At 31.6% G+C, this 24258-nt stretch overlaps 2 protein-coding genes and 1 long non-coding RNA gene across 7 annotated transcripts; 1 reads left to right on the top strand and 2 right to left on the bottom strand.

The window, feature by feature from the left end:
- The first annotated feature begins 423 nt into the window (after nucleotides 1-423).
- LOC145822891 (uncharacterized) lies at nucleotides 424-2143 on the top strand. Its single transcript, XR_014364731.1, has 4 exons — nucleotides 424-543; nucleotides 774-1104; nucleotides 1232-1800; nucleotides 1926-2143. It is a non-coding gene; the product is annotated as an uncharacterized LOC145822891 (long non-coding RNA).
- Nucleotides 2144-2495: 352 nt separating this feature from the next.
- Nucleotides 2496-4624, bottom strand: LOC145821186 (uncharacterized). The gene is made up of 4 exons (XM_082917726.1): nucleotides 4432-4624; nucleotides 4240-4332; nucleotides 4090-4154; nucleotides 2496-2855 (listed from the first exon to the last, which is right to left on the bottom strand). The coding sequence occupies exons 1-4, from the start codon at nucleotides 4480-4482 to the stop codon at nucleotides 2732-2734; spliced, it is 333 nt and encodes a 110-aa protein (XP_082773852.1). The 5' UTR covers nucleotides 4483-4624; the 3' UTR covers nucleotides 2496-2731.
- Nucleotides 4625-4975: 351 nt separating this feature from the next.
- LOC145822892 (uncharacterized) lies at nucleotides 4976-8447 on the bottom strand. 5 transcript variants are annotated; one of them, XM_082921339.1, is made up of 5 exons: nucleotides 8202-8447; nucleotides 7466-7929; nucleotides 7348-7381; nucleotides 5984-6116; nucleotides 4976-5499 (listed from the first exon to the last, which is right to left on the bottom strand). In XM_082921339.1, exons 1-4 carry the CDS (start codon nucleotides 8362-8364, stop codon nucleotides 6112-6114), a joined length of 666 nt encoding a protein of 221 aa, XP_082777465.1. In that variant the 5' UTR covers nucleotides 8365-8447; the 3' UTR covers nucleotides 4976-5499; nucleotides 5984-6111. The 5 variants fall into 5 exon arrangements, with proteins under 5 accessions (XP_082777465.1, XP_082777468.1, XP_082777467.1 ...); XM_082921342.1 differs by having other exon boundaries at nucleotides 4976-5282; nucleotides 7466-8113; nucleotides 8202-8217; XM_082921340.1 differs by lacking the exon at nucleotides 4976-5499 and adding an exon at nucleotides 5686-5702.
- Nucleotides 8448-24258: the final 15811 nt, after the last annotated feature.

The following is a 24258-nucleotide window of genomic DNA, read 5'->3' on the forward strand; positions in this document are numbered from 1 at the left end:
AGTAGAGTTATATATGTGATCTGAAAGAACATAGCATGTTTAGCCATATGATATACTAAAATCAAACCAGCAATGTAGCAGCCCACTGAGAGAAGATAGAATTTGTGTGCATTTTCAATTTTCTGTCATATATTCTTTTTGTATATATTTTTTTTATATCCAGTATTTGGATGTTCAGCTGAAAAGCTTGAACCATTGAGTTGGGATTTGAGGATTCAAATAGCTATAGATGTAGCAAGGGCATTAGAATACCTTCTTGATGGGGTAAGCCATAATCTTTGACACAGATTCATTTCTTTTTTCCTGGCCTTTTTAGAGTATATGGATGTTATTAAAAAAAATGGAAAGAGAAAAGAAGATGAAGTTGTAGTTAGTTGTCATGTATAATTGCTTGGGCTCTTATACAATTGGGTGCATATTATACTTGGTTAAAGTAGGTAGCTGATTTTGGGCTGTGATAAAGGCCATTGAGGCAATTTCAGATTTGAAGACCTATTTGGCTGCAAGGTTTTCGCTCAAGGAAAGCATGAATTAACCCCTAAGGTAAGGTTGCACAAGCATCCCGCAAAGGCACTTCTAAGTTCGTTATCAATCACAAGAACCTTAGAGAAGTATATTTAAAAGTTTGGAGGGTGCCAAGGAATTCTTTTAGTTGCCTTGTATCCCTTTTCTTTTGTAATAGTTTCTTATTGCTCATAAAAAGGAAAGTTCGGAGTAAATCTACAGTCTATGAAATTGAATTTTGATATGAATTTCTTCGTTGCATATTACAGGTTGCTTAAGAGGTTGGATTTTCCAGAAATGAAATTTAGCTTGTGTTTTATGGGCTATGAGGTATAGTGTTCTGTATTACTTTTGCAATATTTTTTTTTTGTTTCTATTTCTATCTTCTAAAACCATGAGATTCTAATTTTTTTTTCTGTTTCTGCCATACGTTCATTGATGTTCTTTTTAAACCTTGTTGCAAGGAGGAGACAGTTGATTGGTGCTCTGCCCTCTACAAAGAGGGATGAACACTTGGATGGAGTGGAAGACAACTGTGTAATTGATCCACATCATTAGGGATATTGTTGATAACTTGGGATATTAGCTCTTTCGAGGATGGTACACCTTTTGTCTTTTTAACTAGTACACATACATGAGCTCCTTTTGGTGATTTGTAGTGAATTCACTTAAAAACAATTATCTTGACATCACTCTCTCTCTCTCTCTCTCTCTCTCTCTCTCTCAGGACCTAACATCAGCTCCCAGCAATGCAATTGATCGTACTGTTTGGACATTCAGTCAGAAGGCTACAATTGAGCTCACACAATATATTTTATTTTGATATCACTTTGTTTTTTTTTTTTTGAGAACGTGGGTTCTGAGAGTTTTGGGACCCACTTTGTTTGGTAATCTTGATCCTATATCTTCAAGCTTTGTATTGTAAGCTTCACTTGCTTGTTGCATCTGTTGACAGGTGTCTGATTTTTTAAAACTTTCATGAAACAATGCTAATCTGAAATTGCTGAATAATCAGTTTAGGCAATTGCTGGCTTGCGTAGAAATGGAGATTGGTCTATTCATTAGGAGAACATTGATGGTGGTGTTATTTTGTCTGTGGGTGCCCATGAAAGTCATGGTTAGGACTGGAAATGCTGGTGTTTCTTCCTCAAAGTCGAATGTAGTAAATATTGGAGCTCTGTACACCTTCAGCAAAGCCAGCAATTGAAGCTGCAGTTGATGATGTCAATTCCGATTCAACTGTTCTTGTTGGGATGAACACACACAAAGAGAAGCTCATTCATTTATTTAGTTTTGGTATCTTTGTTCTTTCTTGTCTTTTTCTTCCAGTTCATTGTTTCTCTTTGATTTCATTAGCCCTAACAGTGTTTTTTTGGATATATTCCATGTCTAATTTAGTCAATGATGGTTGATTGTTTCAGGCATCTGAGCTCTGCGAGAAGTTTGACGCCAACCAAAACGTGGGTTGAAGAGTATATTTTGTGTGGATTGAAGAGTACATATATTTTGTGTAGTAAAAATCTTATGAAATGTGTAATTAATTTGGTTCATAGATGAGTTGAATACTTTTATGAACTTTTCCCTAACTTTGTATAATGTTTTATGATGGGTTGATTGCAATATATTGGATGTATACAAATTCTGACACTGCAGGAAAAATGACTTTTAGCGGCGTTTTAAAAACGCCGCTATATGTCTAAAAAACGCCACTAATTCCTTTAGTGACGCTTACCACCAAACGCCGAGGTCGCCGCCGTCGCTGTAAGTTTATGACGCTTTAAAAACGTCGTAAAATTAATATAGGCGGCGTTTATAAAAACGCCGCTAAATGTGGCAGCCGACGGTCACATGACGTCACACAGGCATTCGCGACGCTTCAAAAACGTTGTAATAGCTTTTTGTTATTTTAAAAATACAACTATGGTGGCGTTTTGAGAAACGCCGCAATAGATTTTTTTTTTCTTTTTTTTTTAATCTATTAATTTGTCATATTTAACTTTAAAAATATACCTGTAAAATAGCAACAATAACATAACATTGTTTAAAGATCGAAATTTGATTAAATACTTGAATACTTCAACATGCTCCTGCAACAATAACATAACATTGTTCACCATCCTTCCTAGAAACATACATTTCATGTCAACAAAAAAAAATAAGCTTTCCTTACAAGCCTAAGAAAATCAGCATGTTGAGAGTCAATTGCTCAAAAAAAAATTAGCTTTCCTTACAAGCCTAAGAAAATCAGCATAAGAAACATATGCTCTTCAAAACCTCTCAAAAATGATCCAATCCCCAGGTGTTCTGAAGCATACGCCAAAACTAGGCCTCCCACAAACATTAAACCTAACCTGCACGCATAGATAACAAAGGAAAAAAAACACAATTATTGACTTGATCACAAACAAAAATAGCAAAACAGGGATTTTGGAATTGCACCTTAATTCAAGGGTCACTATGTAAATATTAACTACATATAACATAACTGAGCCTCCGGAAAATAGAAACATAAGGCACTGCAGTTCTTGAGAGTAAATACAAACTTGTCTTCAATGAAACAAGATTAGATGCTGAAAGTTAAAAACTTAATTAGGTGCATTTAACAATCCACAATTAGTGTCTTTTTTTTTTTTTTTATAAATACAATTAGTGTACATAGAAGAAATAATTAATATGCAGATCACACACTGTCTATACATATAAACAGCCCAGATGCAGAAAATGACCATTGTTCATTTATTATAGAAATATGTGATATTCGGATGAATCACACATAGCCTTGAACTTCTTGTATCTTACACATATTGAGCTCTTCATGTATGACTATCCTTTATTATTCTGAAAACTATCTATTCTACTAAAGTTCATTTATGTTTCTGCTTACAAGAGGGAACTATGGAAAGATATGAGGAATTATTCGGATTTTCCAAATTTAGTTTAGTTTTTTTTTTTTTTTGACAAGACACCTCCCCAAGGAGTAAATATTGGATGCAAGGGTGATAACATGTGGCAGTATCACCATCCAATAAGCATTGTTGAAAATATGAAGTTTCATGATTAATCAACATGGGAACCATCCTGACAAGGCCTAAGCCAAAGACATAAATCTTTCTAAAAATTACTCTAATCAACATGGGAACCATCTTATACTTCAATCATCAACTCCAACCAACCAAATATAGAGTTCTTAATAAATATCAGCTTAGATGCCAACCCAAGAAAGGATTTCTATTAGTAAAACTCTTGAAATAAAACCTGTATTAACAAAACAATCTTCAATGCATACTCTTGTAGCATTAGGATCAGGTCAGTTGAATTGAGGTTTTAAATTTCTTCAGTCCTTGATATTGATGTATCAAAATTCTAAAATTATAATTCTTTTCTTTTATTAATTCCCTATATTGAGGCATAGTGTTAATAAAATCAATCAATTGAAAAATTCATGCTTTTGAATTTCTTCCCTATGTTCATAACTAAAAGAATTCATCTTTCTTTGCTCTTTTAACTGTTAATTCCACTTAAAAATTACTCGTATTTATCCTAATGTTAATGATATTAAAAAAGGGAGAAATGGAGATGGCTTACACAATTGGGATAGGCTTGAGAACACCATATAAAGACTCGATCACTCCAGCTGATCCACCACGGACCTAAACAAATATATAAATATGAAGTTTCAGCTTAATCTATGTTTGTTTGGAAGCTGAGAAAATGAAACAACAAGAGAACTAGAACCTGTAAGGTGACTGATCCATTGACAGTGAGGCGAATCCCGTTGTGGGAGATTGAAGATGGAAGCTTTGTGATGATTTTGCCTTCAAGTGGTTCCTGAAATTAGTTACAGAATCAATAAATACACATATATGTATATATAGATATATATATATATATATATATAGAGAGAGAGAGAGAGGAGGGGGGAGTTACATTAGGGCGAAAGATACGGTTCGATTGGGAGAGTTTAAGCTCTGCAGACATGGCAACGAGAAGGCAGAGAGAGACGAGTAGAAGAAAGACATAAACACAACAGAGCAGACCAGACCGAACCCAACATCGACCAGAATTAGAAGATCTACATTACATTAGCACTACCAATTAGACATAAATACCTGCATTACATTACCACTACCAATTAGACATAAGCATAGTAAGATCTCATTAAAAAAGTAACAATTAGGCTAGAGAAGACTAGTCCAATTAGGCTAGACAATACTACTTCAATTAGCAATCTTTCAAATTGGAGATGGAAGGCAAGAACACAGAAGGAATGATTTCTCTATTAAAAATTGAAGGAAACTAAGTTTCTATTAAAAAAATTCAGCTGTAAAACAATACTTTAGGAGTTTAGAACATTTCTAGTTAATTAGATTGAAACAGACTAATCACTATCATCATAAAGAAACAAGAAATAAAAGTTTATCAATTCAGCTAGTAACCTTGTATTAGTTTTAATCATCCAAAACAATCACCCCAGGGTCCGATTTATCGGTGCTTTCTTCAGTTGGTTCATCGGCACTTGAATCAGCATCACACAACTCTTTCATTTCCACATCACTCTCCAGTTCCATTGGTTGAACATATAGGTTCAGTCTGAGGTGGAAATGAATCTGCAGCAGCAGGAACGACTTCACAAGCAGGCGAATTACTCTTTCCTTTTTCAAAATCTGGCCCTGGTGTTGATCTATTACTACATTCTGTTTCAGGGCCTGACTTCACTGTTGTTGCCTCTGGACCAGACTTGTGTTCGTCTCCCTGCAGTGTTGACAGCAAATTGGGTCCTGCAATTTCAGTTGGCATTTCCGAGTGTGAATCTGCTTTTTGTATCTGAGGTTCTATACTAGAAGAATCCTGCTGAACTGGAGAGAGGATTCTGTTTATATCTTGATAGATGGTCTCTAGTGGAAGGAGATTCTTCTTCAACTTGAAACCTGCTGGTTTGTTTGCTAAAAATGCCTCCATCGATTCATTGGCATTTTGTCCAAGTACTTTGCACATCTACATTTAAGAAACAATCTTTAGTGATGACATATCATTTCCTGAATAATATTTCTTCTCATAGACATCAAAATCAGGTAAGATATATGATTTGATTCTGTAATAAATGGGATTTTACCTCATTATAAATGCAACAATACCTCCTGTAGACACCTGATTCATGTTCTAGAGTTGGTCATATATTTTTCAGGATTTGCCAGCACCTTTGCAATTACAATCAACATATATCAGCCAATACCAAATATGGCAATACATGTGTCTAAGTTTGATATAAGTTGATATTTTGGTAATACTAGAAGAGTGAAGCCCTTAGAGCAACACATGTATGTTCTGTTACAAATCAAAGATGTACTACTAGCATTGCATATAGAAAATTTTACAGCTTGAAGAAATTCATTAATGTTTAGCTTCAATAACTGAGAGTTGTTAACCATTATTTTTTATTCACGAAAGTAAAACTCGAAGAAATGGCAAGTACACTTACGGATCACTTCTACTTCTGGTAAATCATTCATAGTTTGGGCATCAAACTCCATGGAGCATGAACTTGGTATATTTACAACCTTGGCTTCTGTCTCCAGCTCTCCATTAGGAGCCACATTTGTTTTTTCCTCACCCTACAATAACAACAAAATAATAGTTAAGAAACCAAAAAAGTGAAGTGTTAGTTAATTGTGGTTAATTAAGAATGCAATTTACACAGCTTATTTTGCAAACTCTTCCACATGGAACCATACAGAGACTTTGCAGTGGATATAGAAATGAAGTAAACAAAGAAGCCAAACCAGTAATTCATAGGTTTAAAATCAAACATAAAGCAAAAGAGATTAGGATGTTTGCGATTAAATTAATAGAAATAGAGCAGTGTTCACACTCTCATTCTTAAACTCTGAAAATTAGCTGAACAGTTGCGATTAAATTGTTACACCTACGGCTACATCAATGTCACAATTGAGTTAAGAAAAAGAAAAGAGATGAACTTAACTTGAACATGCAAATAACCATTACGTTGATACAGAAGGCATAAATAGGTAATTTCATATGGATACATAAAGCACAATGCAAAAGGTACCTTAATATACTGTGAACGAGTGATAACATCTTTTGGACGCCGAAAGAATGAAAAGATAAGTCCCAATGGCAGACAAGCAAAGCCCACACCCCCCCCCCCTTTTCCAGTTCCTTTCTCCCCTGAAATGAAAGGGATCACTGCAAATGTAAATATGTAAACAAAGTTCTAACGTAATTCTGGTGAGTAGTTTTAACATCAAATTGTGGGCCTCATCCTCCGGCAAAGTTACTGCTTCCAATGCATCAAGGCTTGTAGGCAATTATCACTAGATGACGCAGAATTCCCCCCCCCCCTCTTTCCTTGAGCCATACAGTAGTGCACATCTAAACAGTAAGTACAAGTCCAAACAAAAGCTATTTTACAGTTTGGGTAACACCGTTATACCAGAGTTATATTACAAAGCACCACTTGCTTTCAACATCTGGCAACTTTAAATCACAAAGCTCCAAAATTACCAAAATCCATTATTTTAATTTTTCATATATCCGATTATTTAATATCATTTTTATATTTTGTGTCAAATCTTACAATTCTCATTTCAATTTGATTCACAATTAGCAAAATTAATATTTTGATTCACAATATGATTTTATCAACTATACACTTCACTACAAATTTTTTGGTTTTCAATAGGCAGGTTAGACAACTGAAATGATTGGACATTTCAAATAGTGCAGATAAAATAATTCCACATTTTAGTGCATTGTTGGATGTTCAAGGCAAAAATATTATTCAAGCTTCTAATACACCCATACAATTTATGTGTGAACACATACCATTTGGTATATCCTTAAGCTGTGTGCCTTGACCCTGCATATTTACAAAACACAATGTGAGAAAATTCACAATTACTAAGGGGGAAAAAAAAGTATAGCATAAATTTACTGTCAACACCTTCTCAATGGACAATGCTTTGCTTGCACTTCTCCCAGTCGAAGGCTCCGAATACCGCTCGGCAGTCTTCCTCTCCCTGATCGGCCTCTCAATTGGCGTAACAGGCTCTTTCGAGCCGGGCCCACTCTTCGCCGCCTTCTCATCTTTTGCAGCTTTCTTCGAACTACCCTTTCGGCCTCTCTTCGCCTTCTTGCTTACCTCCTCTGCTTCCTCCTTACTCTCTTCACCTTTCACCTCAGGTTCTTCCTTCTCCTCATCTTCTTCTTCCTTCTCCGCCATTTCCGTATCCTCTTCTTTCTTTTCCGCTTCCTTCTCTTCTTCACCCTCCTCTGTTTTCCCTTCTTCTTTCACTTCACCTTTGTCTTCGACGTTAGCTATTTCTTCTTGTTTCTTGTCTTCTAGGGTTTCAGACGCCATCAAAATGAACTTCCAGAAAAGAGAGAGAGAGAGAGAGATAGGGTGTGCTGTATGTATATGTATATAGAGAGATCAAAAAAGAACCTAACAGATCAATTCAACAATTCAACAATTCAACAAATATTGATGTATACAAATGTTACACATGCAGTAAAATTCGATAGAGAGAGAGAGAGTATCGATTAAAGTTCAGTAAATGAGGATCAAGTCAGAATGCCTCTCTCTGAATCTCTGCAAATGAGGTTCAAGTAAGAATGCCTTCAAAACATTGATTTCATAGATCTAGAGAGAGAGAGAGAGAGACGGTGGAGCTCGCTACCTCGCCGGTGCAGATGACGGTGGCGATGGAGCTTCGAAATCACTCTGAATCTTCGAAATCGCTTCGAAATCGCTCTGAATCTTTGAAATCGCAGGTGCAGATGGAGCTTCGATGAAGAAATGTGTGCGTATACGGATTGAGAGAGAGAGAGAGATGTGTGCATATTCAAGCTTCAAGAACAGCCGATTGATCTCCTCCGTCTTCTTCGTCGCTGAGAGAGAGAGAGATGTGCGTGAAATTGCTATTACACTTCGCACTCAGATTAAAAAATAAGGGTTTCATAAAGGGGCGCGTGTAGCTATAGCATTCGGAGGCGCTTTTAAACGCCTTCAATTGGAAGCGGTGCCGTTTTGGTTTTAAAAAATATGCGACGGTTACAAAACGCCGTTAAAAATTAGCAAACGTGACGTTTAATAAAACGCCGTTAATTAAACGCCGTTAATTGTCTTATTTCCTGTAGTGTGATTAGCTTGCTGCATGGTGATATGTGAATTTGAGCCATTTGTGTTCGTAGTTCAATTTTCAAGCCACCTTCTTTAGTTAAATTCTCTGGCTTATGCTATATTTCACAGAAAAAAAAGGTGGCATTTTTTCAAAAATGCCACTAAATGACGTCATCATGATGTCACACGTTAGTTTGTGACGGAGATGTCAAATATTTAGCGGCGTTTTCAAAAACACCGTCTTATATTTTTAGCAACATTTTTCACACGTTGTAAAGCTATTGCGGCGGCCGTATTAGCGGCGAAAATTTTAAACGGCGCTTTAACTTTTCCCGGCGTTTTTCAAACTTTTAGCGACGTTTTTGAAACGCTGCTAAAACTCAAATTTCCTGTAGTGCCTCTACAAGATCTCCACAAATCTAAATCACTCATGATGTGAACTCCATACATACACGAGTAAATCCCACACATACATGGAGGGTCAAAATCACTTTAGGGGTGTGGGAGTCATCCCCAAAGGGGATCCCAAACATTTCCCTTAATTTAGTAACCCAACACCCAGGCAAAAAGGAAAACAAATTAGAAGAAAAATGACTTCAATCGTCATAATAAGTTAATGCAATACATTTAAGGCAACTGGTTGTCCAATAATTGGTTTATCAAATTTATTTTAACACAAACTTGGGTTTGGTCCAAGTTGTTTTCAAACACTAATGTCAAATTCAATTAACAGGCAAAAAAAGTAGTGGTCGCCTTCTACCGTCTTCATTGTATTTGTGTCTTGTTATGTCGAATTTATATCAAAATTATCTTAATATTGAACTAACTTATTTATTTCGTATTAACATAATGAATTACTATCAATTAGTGTATGGCATGTTAAAAAATTCCACCCATAATTAAACATACAAAGTGTATGACAAAATTATAATTTTCTCGCACAATTTAAATATCAAGAAAATAATATCAACAAGATGAAATTATTCATACAAAATATTTCATTTTAACACGTTCTATCCTATTATTACATATTTTTATTAGATTGACTTCAAAAAGTGATTAAAAAAAATCATTATTTAGAATGAAAAACAATATATATATATATATATATTAGTCCATAATCTTATTTTACATAATCATTATTAGTTTAATGAATTATATAAGAGATTCAAAATGAAAATAATATATAAGAGATTCAAAATGAAAATAACATTAAAATATATAACTAATTCTTCATTAAATAAATTATTTGTGTAAATTTTGTGTTATATAAGTTTAACAGACATTGACATGATCCATTTAATATTTACGATATCAAATCATATCATATTTGTATTTCATGTTAATCACCTTTACACAAAATGCAATCAAAATGGCTTTGTCAATAATACATTCCTTCCGTTCAAAAAATAAAATAATCTACTACTTTAAATAGACACATTTGGGCAGGTAGTCTGTGTTTTCCTATTATGTCTGCATTTTACTCTTTGGAAAACGCTATTAAATATTTATTTTCTGTTATATATATATATATATATATATATATATATATATATATATGTATTTATAAATTTGATTTAGGGTAAAGAAATGTCTCTATTGCAAAAAAAGGAACTCTGGGGATATAATTTTTGAATGACAACACGTGGCCGAGGTGTTACCGAAGTGCCAGCTAGGGTGCCACGTGTCCTGGTCATGACGCCGAGATCATCTCGGCTAGGCCAAGGTTATCTACGAAGAAACCGGAATCCGAGATAAGCGGATAAGGGACAAGAGTTCTAGAATGGGAGAAGACTTCAGTTTTGGTAAAAATGAGACTCTTAGAGAATTTATCCTAATCCTACTGGGAGTCCAAGATTAGCAGTAATCTTAAGTCCATTAGAGCTAGGCTCCTACTGGGACTAGGATTGTGTTGGCCATAAAAGGGAGGCACCCCCATGGGTCTAAGGTATGCTTTTGATCTTCTGTCTAGTGAGTTAAGCATTATTGGTTATCTTTGAAAAATATTTTACTGACTTAATAGTCGGAGTGCCCCCGGGTGGACGAGCCACCGCCGAAGACTCTTCTTTCTGTTGCAGGTCGTTCGGGCTTAATCTATTCTGCCGGTGCTCTCCAGCTGGGTACTAGTTTGGCAGTGTGGTCGGAAATTGACACACACAATTTGGTGCCGTCTGTGGGAAAGAAAGGAGAATAGATGGCTAACGACGGACAGAAAGAGAAGGTTGGGGATGACACCCCTACTAAGAGTGGGAAACATATTGACCTTGACGTTGAAGAAGAAAACTAGAACGAAGAGACTCGTGATAAGAATCACAGAGGAAATAACGTCGGCTAAGGGGCGGCGTACAGAAGAAATCGGACCGGAGCGGGTATTATAACAAGGACGACCTCCAGGTATAGAAAGATAGATGCTTGCGAAGGAACGACAAGATGAAGAGAATGGCGAACGAATTGGCAGACCTGCAAACGGTCGTCAATTTAATGATGCAGAACAATGTTATGCAGCCACCGTTCCTGCTACAAGATATGCCGATTCCAGCGGCCAAGAAAGATGCCTAGAAAGGGGGGCAGAAAACGGTTCCTACAGTCCCTCAACATGGTGGAACCAAGGGACATTCTCACCGGCCTTCGCGGGAGGTCGAGCATGGAGAATCCCAGAAGACACGATCTCGGCCTAGATGATTAGGTCCGAGAAGAGAAGAGCTTAACCCAAGTGAGCAGATCCTAGATTCCAGATCTAGAATCCTAGATCCCAGAAGACAAAATCTCGGCTTAGATGATTAAGTCCGAGAAGAGAAGAGCTTGGCCTAAGTTAAAGAATTTTTTTCCACAAAAGAGTATGTAGAAGCCATGCAGGAAGCAGATCCCCTGCCTATAGAGCAATATCAAGGTCAAACCCACGTGCCTAATGAGAACACAAGTGGAACTTAAGTTCACATTAGGGGGCAAAGGACTGAAGAATGATGCTTGGGAGTTAGAATTTCACAAGCCGAGATGATGTTTAACACTTGTTGAAACTTGAGAAAAGTTTACAAGTTGAAGTTAAACCAAGATGATGTTTAACACTTGTTGAAACTTGTGAAAAGTTTACAAGTTGAAGTTAAACCGAGATGATGTTTAACACTTATTGAAACTTGAGAAAAGTTTACAAGTTGAAGTTAAACCGAGATGATGTTTAACACTTGTTGAAACTTGTGAAAAATTTACAAGTTGAAGTTAAACCGAGATGATATTTAACACTTGTTGAAACTTGAGAAAAGTTTACAAATTGAAGTTAAACCGAGATTATGTTTAACACTTGTTGAAACTTGAAAAAAATTTACAAGTTGAAGTTAAACCGAGACTAAGGTTAAAACACTTGTTGAAATTTTTTGAAAAAAATTACAAGCTGAAACCAAGGTTATGCTAAGAAAGGTACTTGGGTACTTGCCGAGGTAAATCATCAGTTTGTATAACCGAGGTGTGTCACCCCGAGAAGGTTGCACAAAGATTGAAGTGTATATTAAAGACATGTAAATTATTTTTAGTATAGAATCATACAACCATGTTGAAAGAAGAAATTAAACAATGCATTCAAAAAAGGAAAGAAGGCACTTCGGCCTAACATTGAAGAATGATTGTTTAGATTACAAAAAGGCCGGTGTGAAGTACGCCGATGTCAGACGGTGGTAGTGAGCAAAGAAATGAAACGAAAGCCTCACCGAAGGGAAAGAGTGAAATTGATTGCAGAAAGCCTCACAAAAGCAGCAATGAAGGATTTAAGAAAGAAAGTTTTGATTTTGATCAAAAACATGAAATAGCGGCAAAATGGCAATTATGGTGCCTTGGATGACGCGCTTGTCAGACGGCGTGCGCAAAAGTGATACGACTTGATGGCGCATATCAGATCCGGTCCAGTAAGGGAAAGACACATGGTGAAAACGGTTGAAATACTATGCGTACCACCTCATACGCATGCTGAAACTCTTGGAGCTCTTGATTCAATGAAGCAAATACCTCGACTAGGAGGACGATTTCGGTTGAGAAACTTGAACGAACTTGGTTGTTGGTTCTAAAGCATTTATAAAAGCAGACTATAGGTCTTGGTCATATTAAGTCGACGAGTTCTGACTTCGGCAATAAATGATAAAGCGAGCTTAGCCAACATGTTAAATGGAAGAAATGATATAGGTTCCATCACCTCAGGATGCCGAGATAATAGAACCTGGGGGGCAGTTGTGGGGACATAATTTTTGAATGACAACACGTGGCCGAGGTGTCACCGAAGTGCCAGCCGGGGTGCCACGTGTCCTGGTCATGACGCCGAGATCATCTCGGCTAGGCCGAGGTTATCTGCGAAGAAACCGGAATCCGAGATAAGCGGATAAGGGACAAGAGTCCTAAAATGGGAGAAGACTTCAATTTGGGTAAAGATAAGGCTCTTAGAGAGTTTATCCTAATCCTACTGGGAGTCCAAGATTAGCAGTAATCCTAAGTCCATTAGAGTTAGGCTCCTATTGGGACTAGGATTGTGTTGGCTATAAAAGGGAGGCACCTCCATGGGTCTAAGGTATACTTTTAATATTCTGTCTAGTGAGTTAAGCACTATTGATTATTTTTGAGAGATATTTTATTGACTTGATCGTCGGAGTGCCCCCGAGTGGACGAGCCACCGCCGGAGATTCTTCTTTCTGTTGCAGGTCGTTCGGGCTTAATCTATTCTGTCAGTGCTCTCAAGCTGGGTACTAGTTTGGCAGTGTGGTTGGAAATTGACACACACAAGAACGTTTTGACCTTCGTACAAAAATAAAAATGATGAATTTTTTTTAGAATTTTTTATTTTATATTTTCAAAAACATGAGAAACAAAAGCGGTTAAAAACAAGCATATCATCACCAAATTAATTTATATATATATATATATATATATATATATATATATATATATATATATATATATATATATTTAAAATTTACGCAATAAATTTCATATGTATAGAGTATATGTGACACCTATTTATATTTTTTATTACGTTATTTTATTACTTCAAAATACAAGTGAATAAATTTCATGTACATTTATTAATGTGGGTCTCATATATGTTTGGTTCCAATTTTTCAAAAACACTTTTCAAAAAATTCTATTTTTTTGTTTTTCGTGTTTTTTTTGTTTTGTTTTTATTGAATTTTTTTAATATTTTAAGCATTTTTTTTTTTTACTTTTTAGACATACCTAACATATATATATATCTAAAAAGTAAAAAAATTGTGAAAAAAACCTTTTACAAATTCACTAAATACCAAAAATACAAAAAAAAAAATATACGAGAATTTAGTACATTTTTTGTATTTTTATGTATTTATTAATTTTTTAAAATATTTTTTCACAATTTTTTTATTTTTTAGATACATCTAAGTAAGGTGCATATAAAAAAGTAAAAAAAAATGTTTAAAATTTTAAAAATATTCACTAAAAATAAAAAAAAATACGAAAATCAAAAAATTCCGTTTTCAAAAAACTTAATTCAAAAAACTCAAACTAAACACATATATAACATTATTCATCCATAAAAACATGATGTGTCCTATATATTTATGAGGTTTATGGTATGAATCCAATTAAAAGAATTGATAAAATTGAACAAGCAACATATATATATCATCATCATCATCATCATCATCATCACACCTTGTTGTCTTTCATAGGAGGGAATAAAAGTGAAGAAAACAACATTAAATCATAAGGAGGTTTTGGGTCGTTTTCACACAAAAAAAATGCGTGTGTGAGTGAGGCGAGGAATAGTAGCTTCCACGTCTCAACTTGTTTGGGGTTTTTATTTTCTTCTTATTTTTGATAGGGGATTTGGTTAATGTGAACGCAAATATAACGGCCTCACTACTATACTCTCATTGAGTCATGAGACCTTCTTCAACCTTGCAATCACACAACTAGTACTAGTACTTGTACTACATCATGTTCACAAACATCATGTTTAATGTGTTATAAATGTGTGTATAGCATGTGAATTGTGTTCTCACACACAACTATTACCATCAATGGTGTCCATGGTGGTGGGGCTCCCTTGGAATGTGTGGTGAGGAGGTAGACATTGGCCTCGGGAAATTAACTATTTTAATTAGTAAGTTATTTTAGATTTTAACTATTTTAATAAGTTAAAATAATTGTGTTTAGAAAGAAATTTAAATTTTTTATTTTTATTTTGTTATAATTGAATGTGATATTTGTGAGAGAAAAAATGAAATAATTATGAGTTTAAGATGGCATTTTGTTTTGTTGACTATTTTAACCTTATCAAAAATGTTTCATGCCCCATTTTTTTCCACCCCCTTTGACCCCCTATCTTTCTCATTGGTTACATTTTTTTTTTCCTGCTCCTCCAATCACCACCCGCCACGTGTCTGTGGAGGTTGTGGAGGTGGTGATTAGAGGGGTCTCTATCATGACTCATCTTCTTATTGTATCATTCTTCCCCCACCAAAAATTAAAAATGAAAATGATTGCAATGACTCATGAGTCATGACTTTGGTATGTCAGCAATACCATTGGTGAAATAATAGTTTTGAATGCTATGATGTTATTGCAAAAATGTTTCAAGCCGAGGAGTTCTAGAGGTGAGTTTCAACTTATGATTTGATATTTTAATTTGTGATTTTGTATTTTGTACATATATATATATATATATATTATATTGTCACATCATTAAAGTTGGTATTAGAGCTCCAACTCTAGTGGTCTCTATCATTACTGGATATTATTGTGGTATGGTCAAGGATGGAACCATACTTTTTTTCTTTTTTTTTTTTTTTAATTCAAACTAAAAATATTTTGGTAATTATCAACGAGTAATATATATATACTAGTTTAAGAAGGCCCGTGTAAGGCACGGACTATTATTACAGTATATTAAAATTTTGTATTTTGATAATTTTTTAAAAGGGATTTTTATTTATAGATTACATTTAGAAGTATTTTAACCCAAGAAGTTCATGAAGGAATTTTTTAACTCACTTAATCCCATGTATTTATACTTTTATTCTATAAAGTCTTTTTTATTTATTTACACTATTTTCTTAGACTCTTATACCCTTAATATTGATATTTAATGTTGATATTTAATGTTGGGGGAGAGAAGGAAAATGATCAAGGCATAGGAAATTCCATACACAAATTAAATAACAATGATGTTATTATTTTATATTATTATATAATGTGAATATATTTTTAATTGACAACATATTCAAAATAATGTGAGCATTCTCTCTCATCTGATATGAATATATTTTTAATTGACAACACATTAAAAATAATATGAACCATTCTCTCTCATCTGATGCGAACGTTTACAACACCTTTTCGAAAAATTCTTTCTCATCTAATGTAGTGATGTGAACGTTCACAACATAAGATTCTTCTTATTTTTAATTGACAACACATTAAAAATAACGTTCATTATATTTTTAATTGACAACACATTCTTATTCACAATATGTAGTGATGTGAACATTCTCTCTCATCTAATGTAGTGATATGAACATTCACATTCGTATGTTTTAGTATGAATATTCACATCATGTAATTGACAACACTATGATAAAAATTCATTTCAAATTAATGTAAATATAATAATGTGAATATTCATTATTCACATTATGTAATTGACAACACAATGACAAAAATTCATTTTAAATTAATATGAATATAATAAAAGTCAACATCCTAATGCATAGGAACTATCAAAACATAATGACAATCAACATTAAATATCAACATTAATGGGGGGCATAAGAGATTAAAGATGTTTTGGTTTTCTTATCTCAAATGGGATCTAATGGAATAGTTAAAAGGAATATTAGTTGGATGGAATAAAACTCTTAGAAAGAGGATTTATCAAAAAAGTTTCCTTTTAAAAATAAGAATATTTTTTTATGAAATTGAATAGAATAAATTATTAGATATATAATAAAATCATGTGGTATGATATATCTCATTTTTTATTTGTTATACACCCAATGATGTAAACTCCAATTCTATTACCATATTATTTTGGGTGAATTTATAAGTCTTTAACATTTCTTCTGAATTTATAAAAAGGAATTATGGTGTATAGCTTTTCTCAATAGATAAATATAAAACAAATACTAAGAAAATTCTCCTATCTAAAAAAAACAGTTAAGATAATTTACTGAGCTAATAAAGAAGCAAACGAAAATACATATGTATATATATATACAAATAATTAATTTTATTAATACATAAATCATACTCACATAACAAATGACCAATTTTATTAATAAGTAAATCACTAAGTAAGTTAACAATTTTTAATGATATGAAAAACATTTTCACTTAACCATTTTATCAATAAATAAATCATTAAGTCAATGAATAACTTTTTAATGATATGAGAAATATTTTTTAATAAGCAATTTTGATAATTTATTATTGCATAGGAGAATTATTATTTTTTTCCACCTAAGTAATATTGTGTTAGATGAAAATTTATAACAAACGATAGTTGTAATTTCCAGTATTGTATGACCAATTCATATTTTAAACAAATTTTTATGGGTGTATTTGTAATTTTTTAAAAAGTAAAAGATTTATGTTTCATAATTGACAAAGAATGTTTGCACAATTACGAAAAAAAACTTGTTGCATAATTGACCAAGAATATTTTTCGTAATTACGAAAAAAACATTCACTCAACATATAGGCCACCATTAATAAATTATTTCATGAAATGACAAAATTGAAAAGAAAAGACGAATCTCAAGCAATTAAGTGATTCTTATATATATATATATAAGTATATATTTGGTTTGGTCTCCAAGAAAAAAATTTATGGTTCCATCCTTGACCAAAGCTTTAAAAAAATTTACATATCGAATAATATGGATATCAAAGTATCGATATATATGAAAAACAATTTAATAACTCAAATAAAATTTTTAAATGAAGTTAAATTTGACATGCATTCATGCACACCCAAAAACAAAAACAAAATAACTTATTTAATTGTATATTATGTTTCTTTAGACAAGAGACTAAAAAAAGTTGAAAGAAATTCAACATTAGGAAAAAAAAAAAAAAGGGCAAAATATTACTATCATTTATTTACTTAAGTCCTAGGCTGGCTGATGATTAGGTCTATGTCCAAAAACAAATCCATTATTTCTTAAACATATATCTTATTAACTAATAACATTAAATATATTTATATCACGACTTAAAAATAAAATAATGTTAAAAATTTTAAACATTTAAGTCATTGACCCTGTTTGGTTCAGTTTTTTTTCAGCTTATTTCAGCTTTCAGCTTAATTTAAGTTATTTTGATGTGTTTGGTTTAGCTTATCAATGCACTTATAGCTTTTTGTAAGTTAGAAATCAGCTTATTCTTTGAGTGGGGCAGGAGAAACTTAATTTATAAGTCAGAAATCAGCTTATGTTCATAGTTACAAGATATAAGCTGTTAAGACATAAGCTATAAACACTTTCCTACAGTTCTATCAAACAGGGCCATTGCTTATATATGCTGAAAGCCAAACTTTGTAATTAATCTATTTGTAGGTTTATTTTTACTCTCTAAAAATAAAATGAAATAATATAAAAATATAAATATACGTACATATACATTAGTGGGTCGGGCAAGGATTGAGCATTCATTTGAAGCTTGCCCATAATTATAAACACGCTGTAAAAAAAAAGCCCAGCCCTAAGTCTAAAATGAAATCTAAAGCTCAATAATTTTATGGGCTCGCATTTGGGCTTGTCTGTGTTATCATAACTCACAAATTCTACGAGCAACAAAGGGATTCTATTTACATTCAAAAAATTATTAAATATTCTCAATTTCTAAGTACATTCTAATTAATTATTTAAAATTTTATTGTACTCTCATTACACCCTATTATTTTTCTCAAATTACCCTCAAGGTATACCAAAATAATAAATAATAAACAAACTAAAAAAACTAGATCATTTCAAAAAAAATTCAATACAGAAAATAATTCTAAAAAAAAAAAAAACCAAACTTATAAGCACATAAGCATTATACATAGAAAAAAAAATCAAACTTTTACATAATCATTATACAACTTTTCAATACAGAAAAAAAAGAAGCTTTTACATTATAAATTATTTGCAAGAATACTCGTGAAAAAATAAAAACCAAACTTATAAACACAAAAGCATAGGCACTAATAAAAAAAATAGTTCTCAAATAATGTACTATTTAAATGATAAGATAAGAACAACTCCAATAATATGTTATTGTTAATCTAACTACTGGGCCTTTTAATTTTTGTCAAAAAAATAATATAGAAAATAATTGATGGTACTCTGTAAAAATTGTGAAACTCCTTTATATGAATACTTATCTCTTTTTTTTTATGGGTTGCTTCAAAAAACTATTTTGATTATTACTCTCATCCATTATTTAATTTTGTTCAAACTTTCTTCTAGGGTTTGAGATTTTAAAATAATAAAAAATAATGATGTTGATGATGATAGTGAGTTTTGGTAGGATGGATTGGAGTTTTGGAGGGAGGATGAAGAAAAAGAAGAAGAAATAATTTTGATCTCTTGGGAAAGAAGATACGAGGATTCAAATAGGAAAAATTGATTAGCGTGTACCATGAGAAAAAAAAAATTATTTTCGGGTTTAATATGTGTTATCCTTATTAGTAAATTCATATTAGGATATAAAAGGAATTAAAATTTATGAATTTAAATTGAACATACTGAGACATATTTTGAGTTCAAATAGAATCCCCCGAGCAACAGTACTAGCGTAGAGGCAAAAGTACATGAGTTTTGGGTAGAGCTATTATGACAAGGGATATGGTATAGGTTAGGACCCACCCTCACTCTTATTTTCGTTATTTATCCTAGGATTGGATATAAGGTTATTCAAACTGCCCAATTCGAACCGATCCACATATAAATAGATGGTTTCATAGATACAATGCGGATGGATGCGGTTTGAAATATGACATAATTGCAGGTTATGGGCGGGTTGCGAGTTTAACCCGCACCTGCAAGAACTCACCCCTACTTAGACTTTTTTTTTTTTTTTTTTTTTTAACTTGGACCGTTGTTATTTTATTATTGCATTTTGGATGAATGTAAAAGTTAATGAAGAATTACTTTTAGGTAAGTTTTGTATTTTGAATGATTTTATTTTAATTGTGTTGTTGGGTAGTAGATAGCGGATGAGATTGATGATTTAGTTTAAAATTTTGAAAGATGTGCTTGTGTTAGTTTATGATTTAATTTATAAGTTTAAAATTTTGAATGATTTGTTTGTGTTAGGAATTAATTTTGTTGTGCTTTTAATTTTATAAGTTTTAATTCATTAATTATTAATGTTGTAGCATTTTAGAAAATGAGGGGGAAAATAACCCAAAATAAATATTAACAAAATAGAAAAAAAAGGCTCCAAAATATTTTTTTTTTCAAAAAAGTCTAATCAACAAACCGCCCTCAACTGCCCGCATATTCATGAACTCTATCCACACAAACCGCAACCCGCACTACAAGCAGTTGCAAGTTAAATTTTTCCTAAACCATATACATGTGGGTGCGTCCAAAACAATCCACAAATCGTTCAAAACTAACCCACAACCACCCTTAGTTTATCTCCATCCCTGACTTGACCCTCATAAAACTCTCCTCCACCCCCCAACACCTAAACCCACAAATGTAACCCCCATCCCGATCCTACCTAATCCACAACGTATCTAGAAATTAAACAACAATATTATAACTCAATAATTAAAACTAAAAAATAATATTTATTATTAAAAAAATATTATATATTATACAAAAAATAGAATTATGTTATATATCTATTCTATTATATAAAGGGAAACTCTTTGATGGTGTTGTCACTTTTGTCCACTAACTTTCTTCATTAAAATAAGCCTAAAAAATTATATAACTTTCATATATATATATATATATATATATTAATTATTTGGAGACTTACGTGTATGTCTTATTAAGTAAATTTATTGTCTAATAAGTCTTACGATAATTAATGATATTTTTTATCATACACTATTAAAAAATGTCACTAATTGTTAATTTTCAATGATAGTTTAAAAATTTTATTACAAAAAATGTCACTAATTCTAAGTTTTAGAGACAGTTTAAAAAAATTATCACAAAAAAAGTTATTAATTTTTCAACTTTCAGCGACAATTTTAAAAATTCGTCACAGAAAAAAGTTACTAATTATCAATTTTTAGCAATATATGTAAAAAATTGTCACAAAAAATTATTTTTAACGACAATTATGCTAAGACTTATTTTCAATAGGATTTAATGAGAATTAAATCTATTTATTAAGACTAATTAATAATTTACCCTAATTATTTTTGCCAGTTATTAAAAAGACCTAATAGTAAAAACAGTCATCCACCCCTGTTTGGTGCCTACTAAGCAACTTCCTATCATAGGAATTACAAAATAACTTCCAATCACAGCATTTACAAAAGAGAAGTGATTGATACCCCCTCAATCACTAATCCGCACCACTCCTGACACACACGTGGGGTTGGTGATTGGAGGAGGAGAAGAAAAAAATAAATAAATAAAATCTGGCCAATCAAAAGCTAGAGGGGGTCGTGAGAGTCGCCCCTAGAGGGGTCCGGGTCACTTTTCTTTACAAAATTTGAAATTTGTAGCAGCTTTCATTTTTCAAACTTGTTTCCTCGACTGACAAATTTCATTGTTTCTTTTGTCCTAGAGGGGTCCGGATCTTTTTTCTTTACAAAATTTGAAATTTGTAGCAGCTTTCACTTTTCAAACTTGTTTCCTCCATTGACAAATTTCATTGTTCCTTTTGTCTTCTTCTTATTTTGGTCTTCCTCTTTTGAAAGTTGTCACTTTGAGCTTGAGTAAGAATCTTTCAAGATCACTGACATCACAGATTTTGACTATCCAAGTTTCTTGTTCTATCTTTTCAATTATTTATTTTTTGTTTTTCTTGTAGAAAAATTTACTTACCATGAATCACGCATCAAATTTTTGTTTTACATTGAATTATTTATTTTTTATTTTTTGTTTTTTGCTTTTTGTTTTTTGTTTTTTGTTTTTTTGGTAGAAAAATTTATTTGCCATGTATCACACATCGAATTTTTGTTTTACATTGAATTTTTGTTTTACTATTCTATATTATTGTTTGCTTTATCTTGTACAATATATATATATATATATATATATATTGCCACATCACTAAAATTGGCATTAGAGCTCCAACTCTAGTGCTATATTATTGTTGTATGGTCAAGGATGGAACCATACTTTTTTTTTCTTTTTTCTTTTTTTTTTAATTCAAACTAAAAATATTATGGTAATTATCAACGAGTAATATATATATATATATATATACTAGTTTAAGAAGGCCCATGCAAGATACGGACTATTATTACAGTATATTTAAATTTTGTATTTTGATAATTTTTTAAAAGAGATTTTTATTGATAAATTTCATTTAAAAGTGTTCTAACCCAAAAAGTTTATAAATGAATTTTTTAACCCACTTAGTCTCATGTATTTATACTTTTATTCTATGAAGTCTTTTTTCTTTATTTACACTATTTTTTTAGACTCTTATGCCCTTAATATTGATATTTAATGTTGGGGGAGAGAAGGAAAAGAATCAAGACATAGGAAATTTCATATACAAATTAAATAATATTGATGTTATTATTTTATATTATTATATAATGTGAATATATTTTTAATTGACAACACATTGAAAATAGTGTGAACATTCTCTCTCATCTGATATGAATATATTTTTAATTGACAACACATTAAAAATAATGTGAACCATTCTCTCTCATCTGATGTGAACATTTACAACACCTTTCTGAAAAATTCTCTCTCATCTAGTGTAGTGATGTGAACGTTCACAACATGAGAATCTTCTTATTTTTAATTGACAACACATTATTATTCATAATATGTAGTGATGTGAACGTTCACATTCGTATGTTTTAATATGAATATTCACATCATATAATTGACAACACAATAATAAAAATTCATTTCAAATTAATGTGAATATAATGATGTGAATATTTACATCATGTAATTGATAACAATTCATTTTAAATTTATATGAATATAATAAAAGTCAACATCCTGATGCATGAGAACTACCAAAATATAATGACAATCAACATTAAATATCAACATTAATGGAGGGCAAGAGAGATTAAGGGTATTTTGGTCTTCTTACCTCAAATAGGATCTAATAGAATAATCAAAAAGAATATGGATTTGATAGAATAAAACTCTTAGAAAGATGATTTATCAAAAAAGCTCCTTTTTTAAAAATTAGAATATTGTTTTATAAAATTGAATAGAATAAATTATGTGGTATGGTATGTCTCATTTTTTTATTGTTATACATCCAATGATGTAAATTTCAATTCTATTACCATATTATTTTGGATGAATTTATAAGTTTTTAACATTTCTTTCGAAGTTATAAAAAAGAATTATGGTGTATAGCTTTTCTCAATAGATAAATATAAAACAAATACTACAAAAATTTTCTCATCTAAAAAAAACAATTAAGATAATTCACCAAACGAATAAAGAAGCAAAAGAAAATACACATATATATATATATATACATACAAATAACTAATTTTAGTAATACATAAATCCTACTCGCATAACAAATGACCAATTTTATTAATAAGTAAATCATTAAGTAAGTTAACAATTTTTAATAATATGAAAAATATTTTCAGTTAACCATTTTATTAATAAATAAATAATTAAGTCAATGAACAACTTTTAATGATATGAGAAATATTTTTTAATAAACAATTTTGATAATTTATTATTGCATAGGAGGATTTTTTTTTTCCCCTTGAATATTGTTGTGTTAGATGAAAATTTATAACAAACGATAGTTGTAATTTTCAGTATTATATGACCAATTCATATTTTAAACAAACTTTATGGGTATATTTGTAATTTTTTAAAAAGTAAAAGATTTATGTTTCATAATTGACAGAATGTTTGCGCAATTACGAAAAAAACATGTTGCATAATTGACCAAGAATATTTACGTAATTACGAAAAAAACATTCACTCAACATATAGGCCACCATTAATAAATTATTCAATGAAAGGGCAAAATCGAAAAGAAAAGACAAATCTCAAGTAGTTAAGTGGGTATATATTTGGTTTGCTCTCCAAGAAAAAAAATTACGGTTCCATCCTTTTTTTTTTTTTTTTTTTTAGACAGGATTATGGTTCCATCCTTGACCAAAGCTTTAAAAAAATTTACGTATCGAATAATATGGATATCAAAGTATCTATATATATGAAAAACAATTTAATAACTCAAATAAAAATTTTAAATGAAGTTAAATTTGACATGCATTCATGCACATCCAAAAACAAAAACAAAATAACTAATTTAATTGTATATTATGTTTCTTTAGACAAGAGACTAAAAAAGGTCGAAAGCATTAGGAGAGAAAAAAAAGGGCAAAATATTACTATCATTTATTTACTTAAGCCCTAGGCTGGCTGATGATTAGATCTATGTGTGGGAAATATTTTTCGATAATATTAATTTAACAG

This window comes from Camellia sinensis, chromosome 3 (assembly GCF_055761805.1).
Source record: "Camellia sinensis isolate YWXY chromosome 3, ASM5576180v1, whole genome shotgun sequence".
Taxonomy (NCBI): domain Eukaryota; kingdom Viridiplantae; phylum Streptophyta; class Magnoliopsida; order Ericales; family Theaceae; genus Camellia; species Camellia sinensis.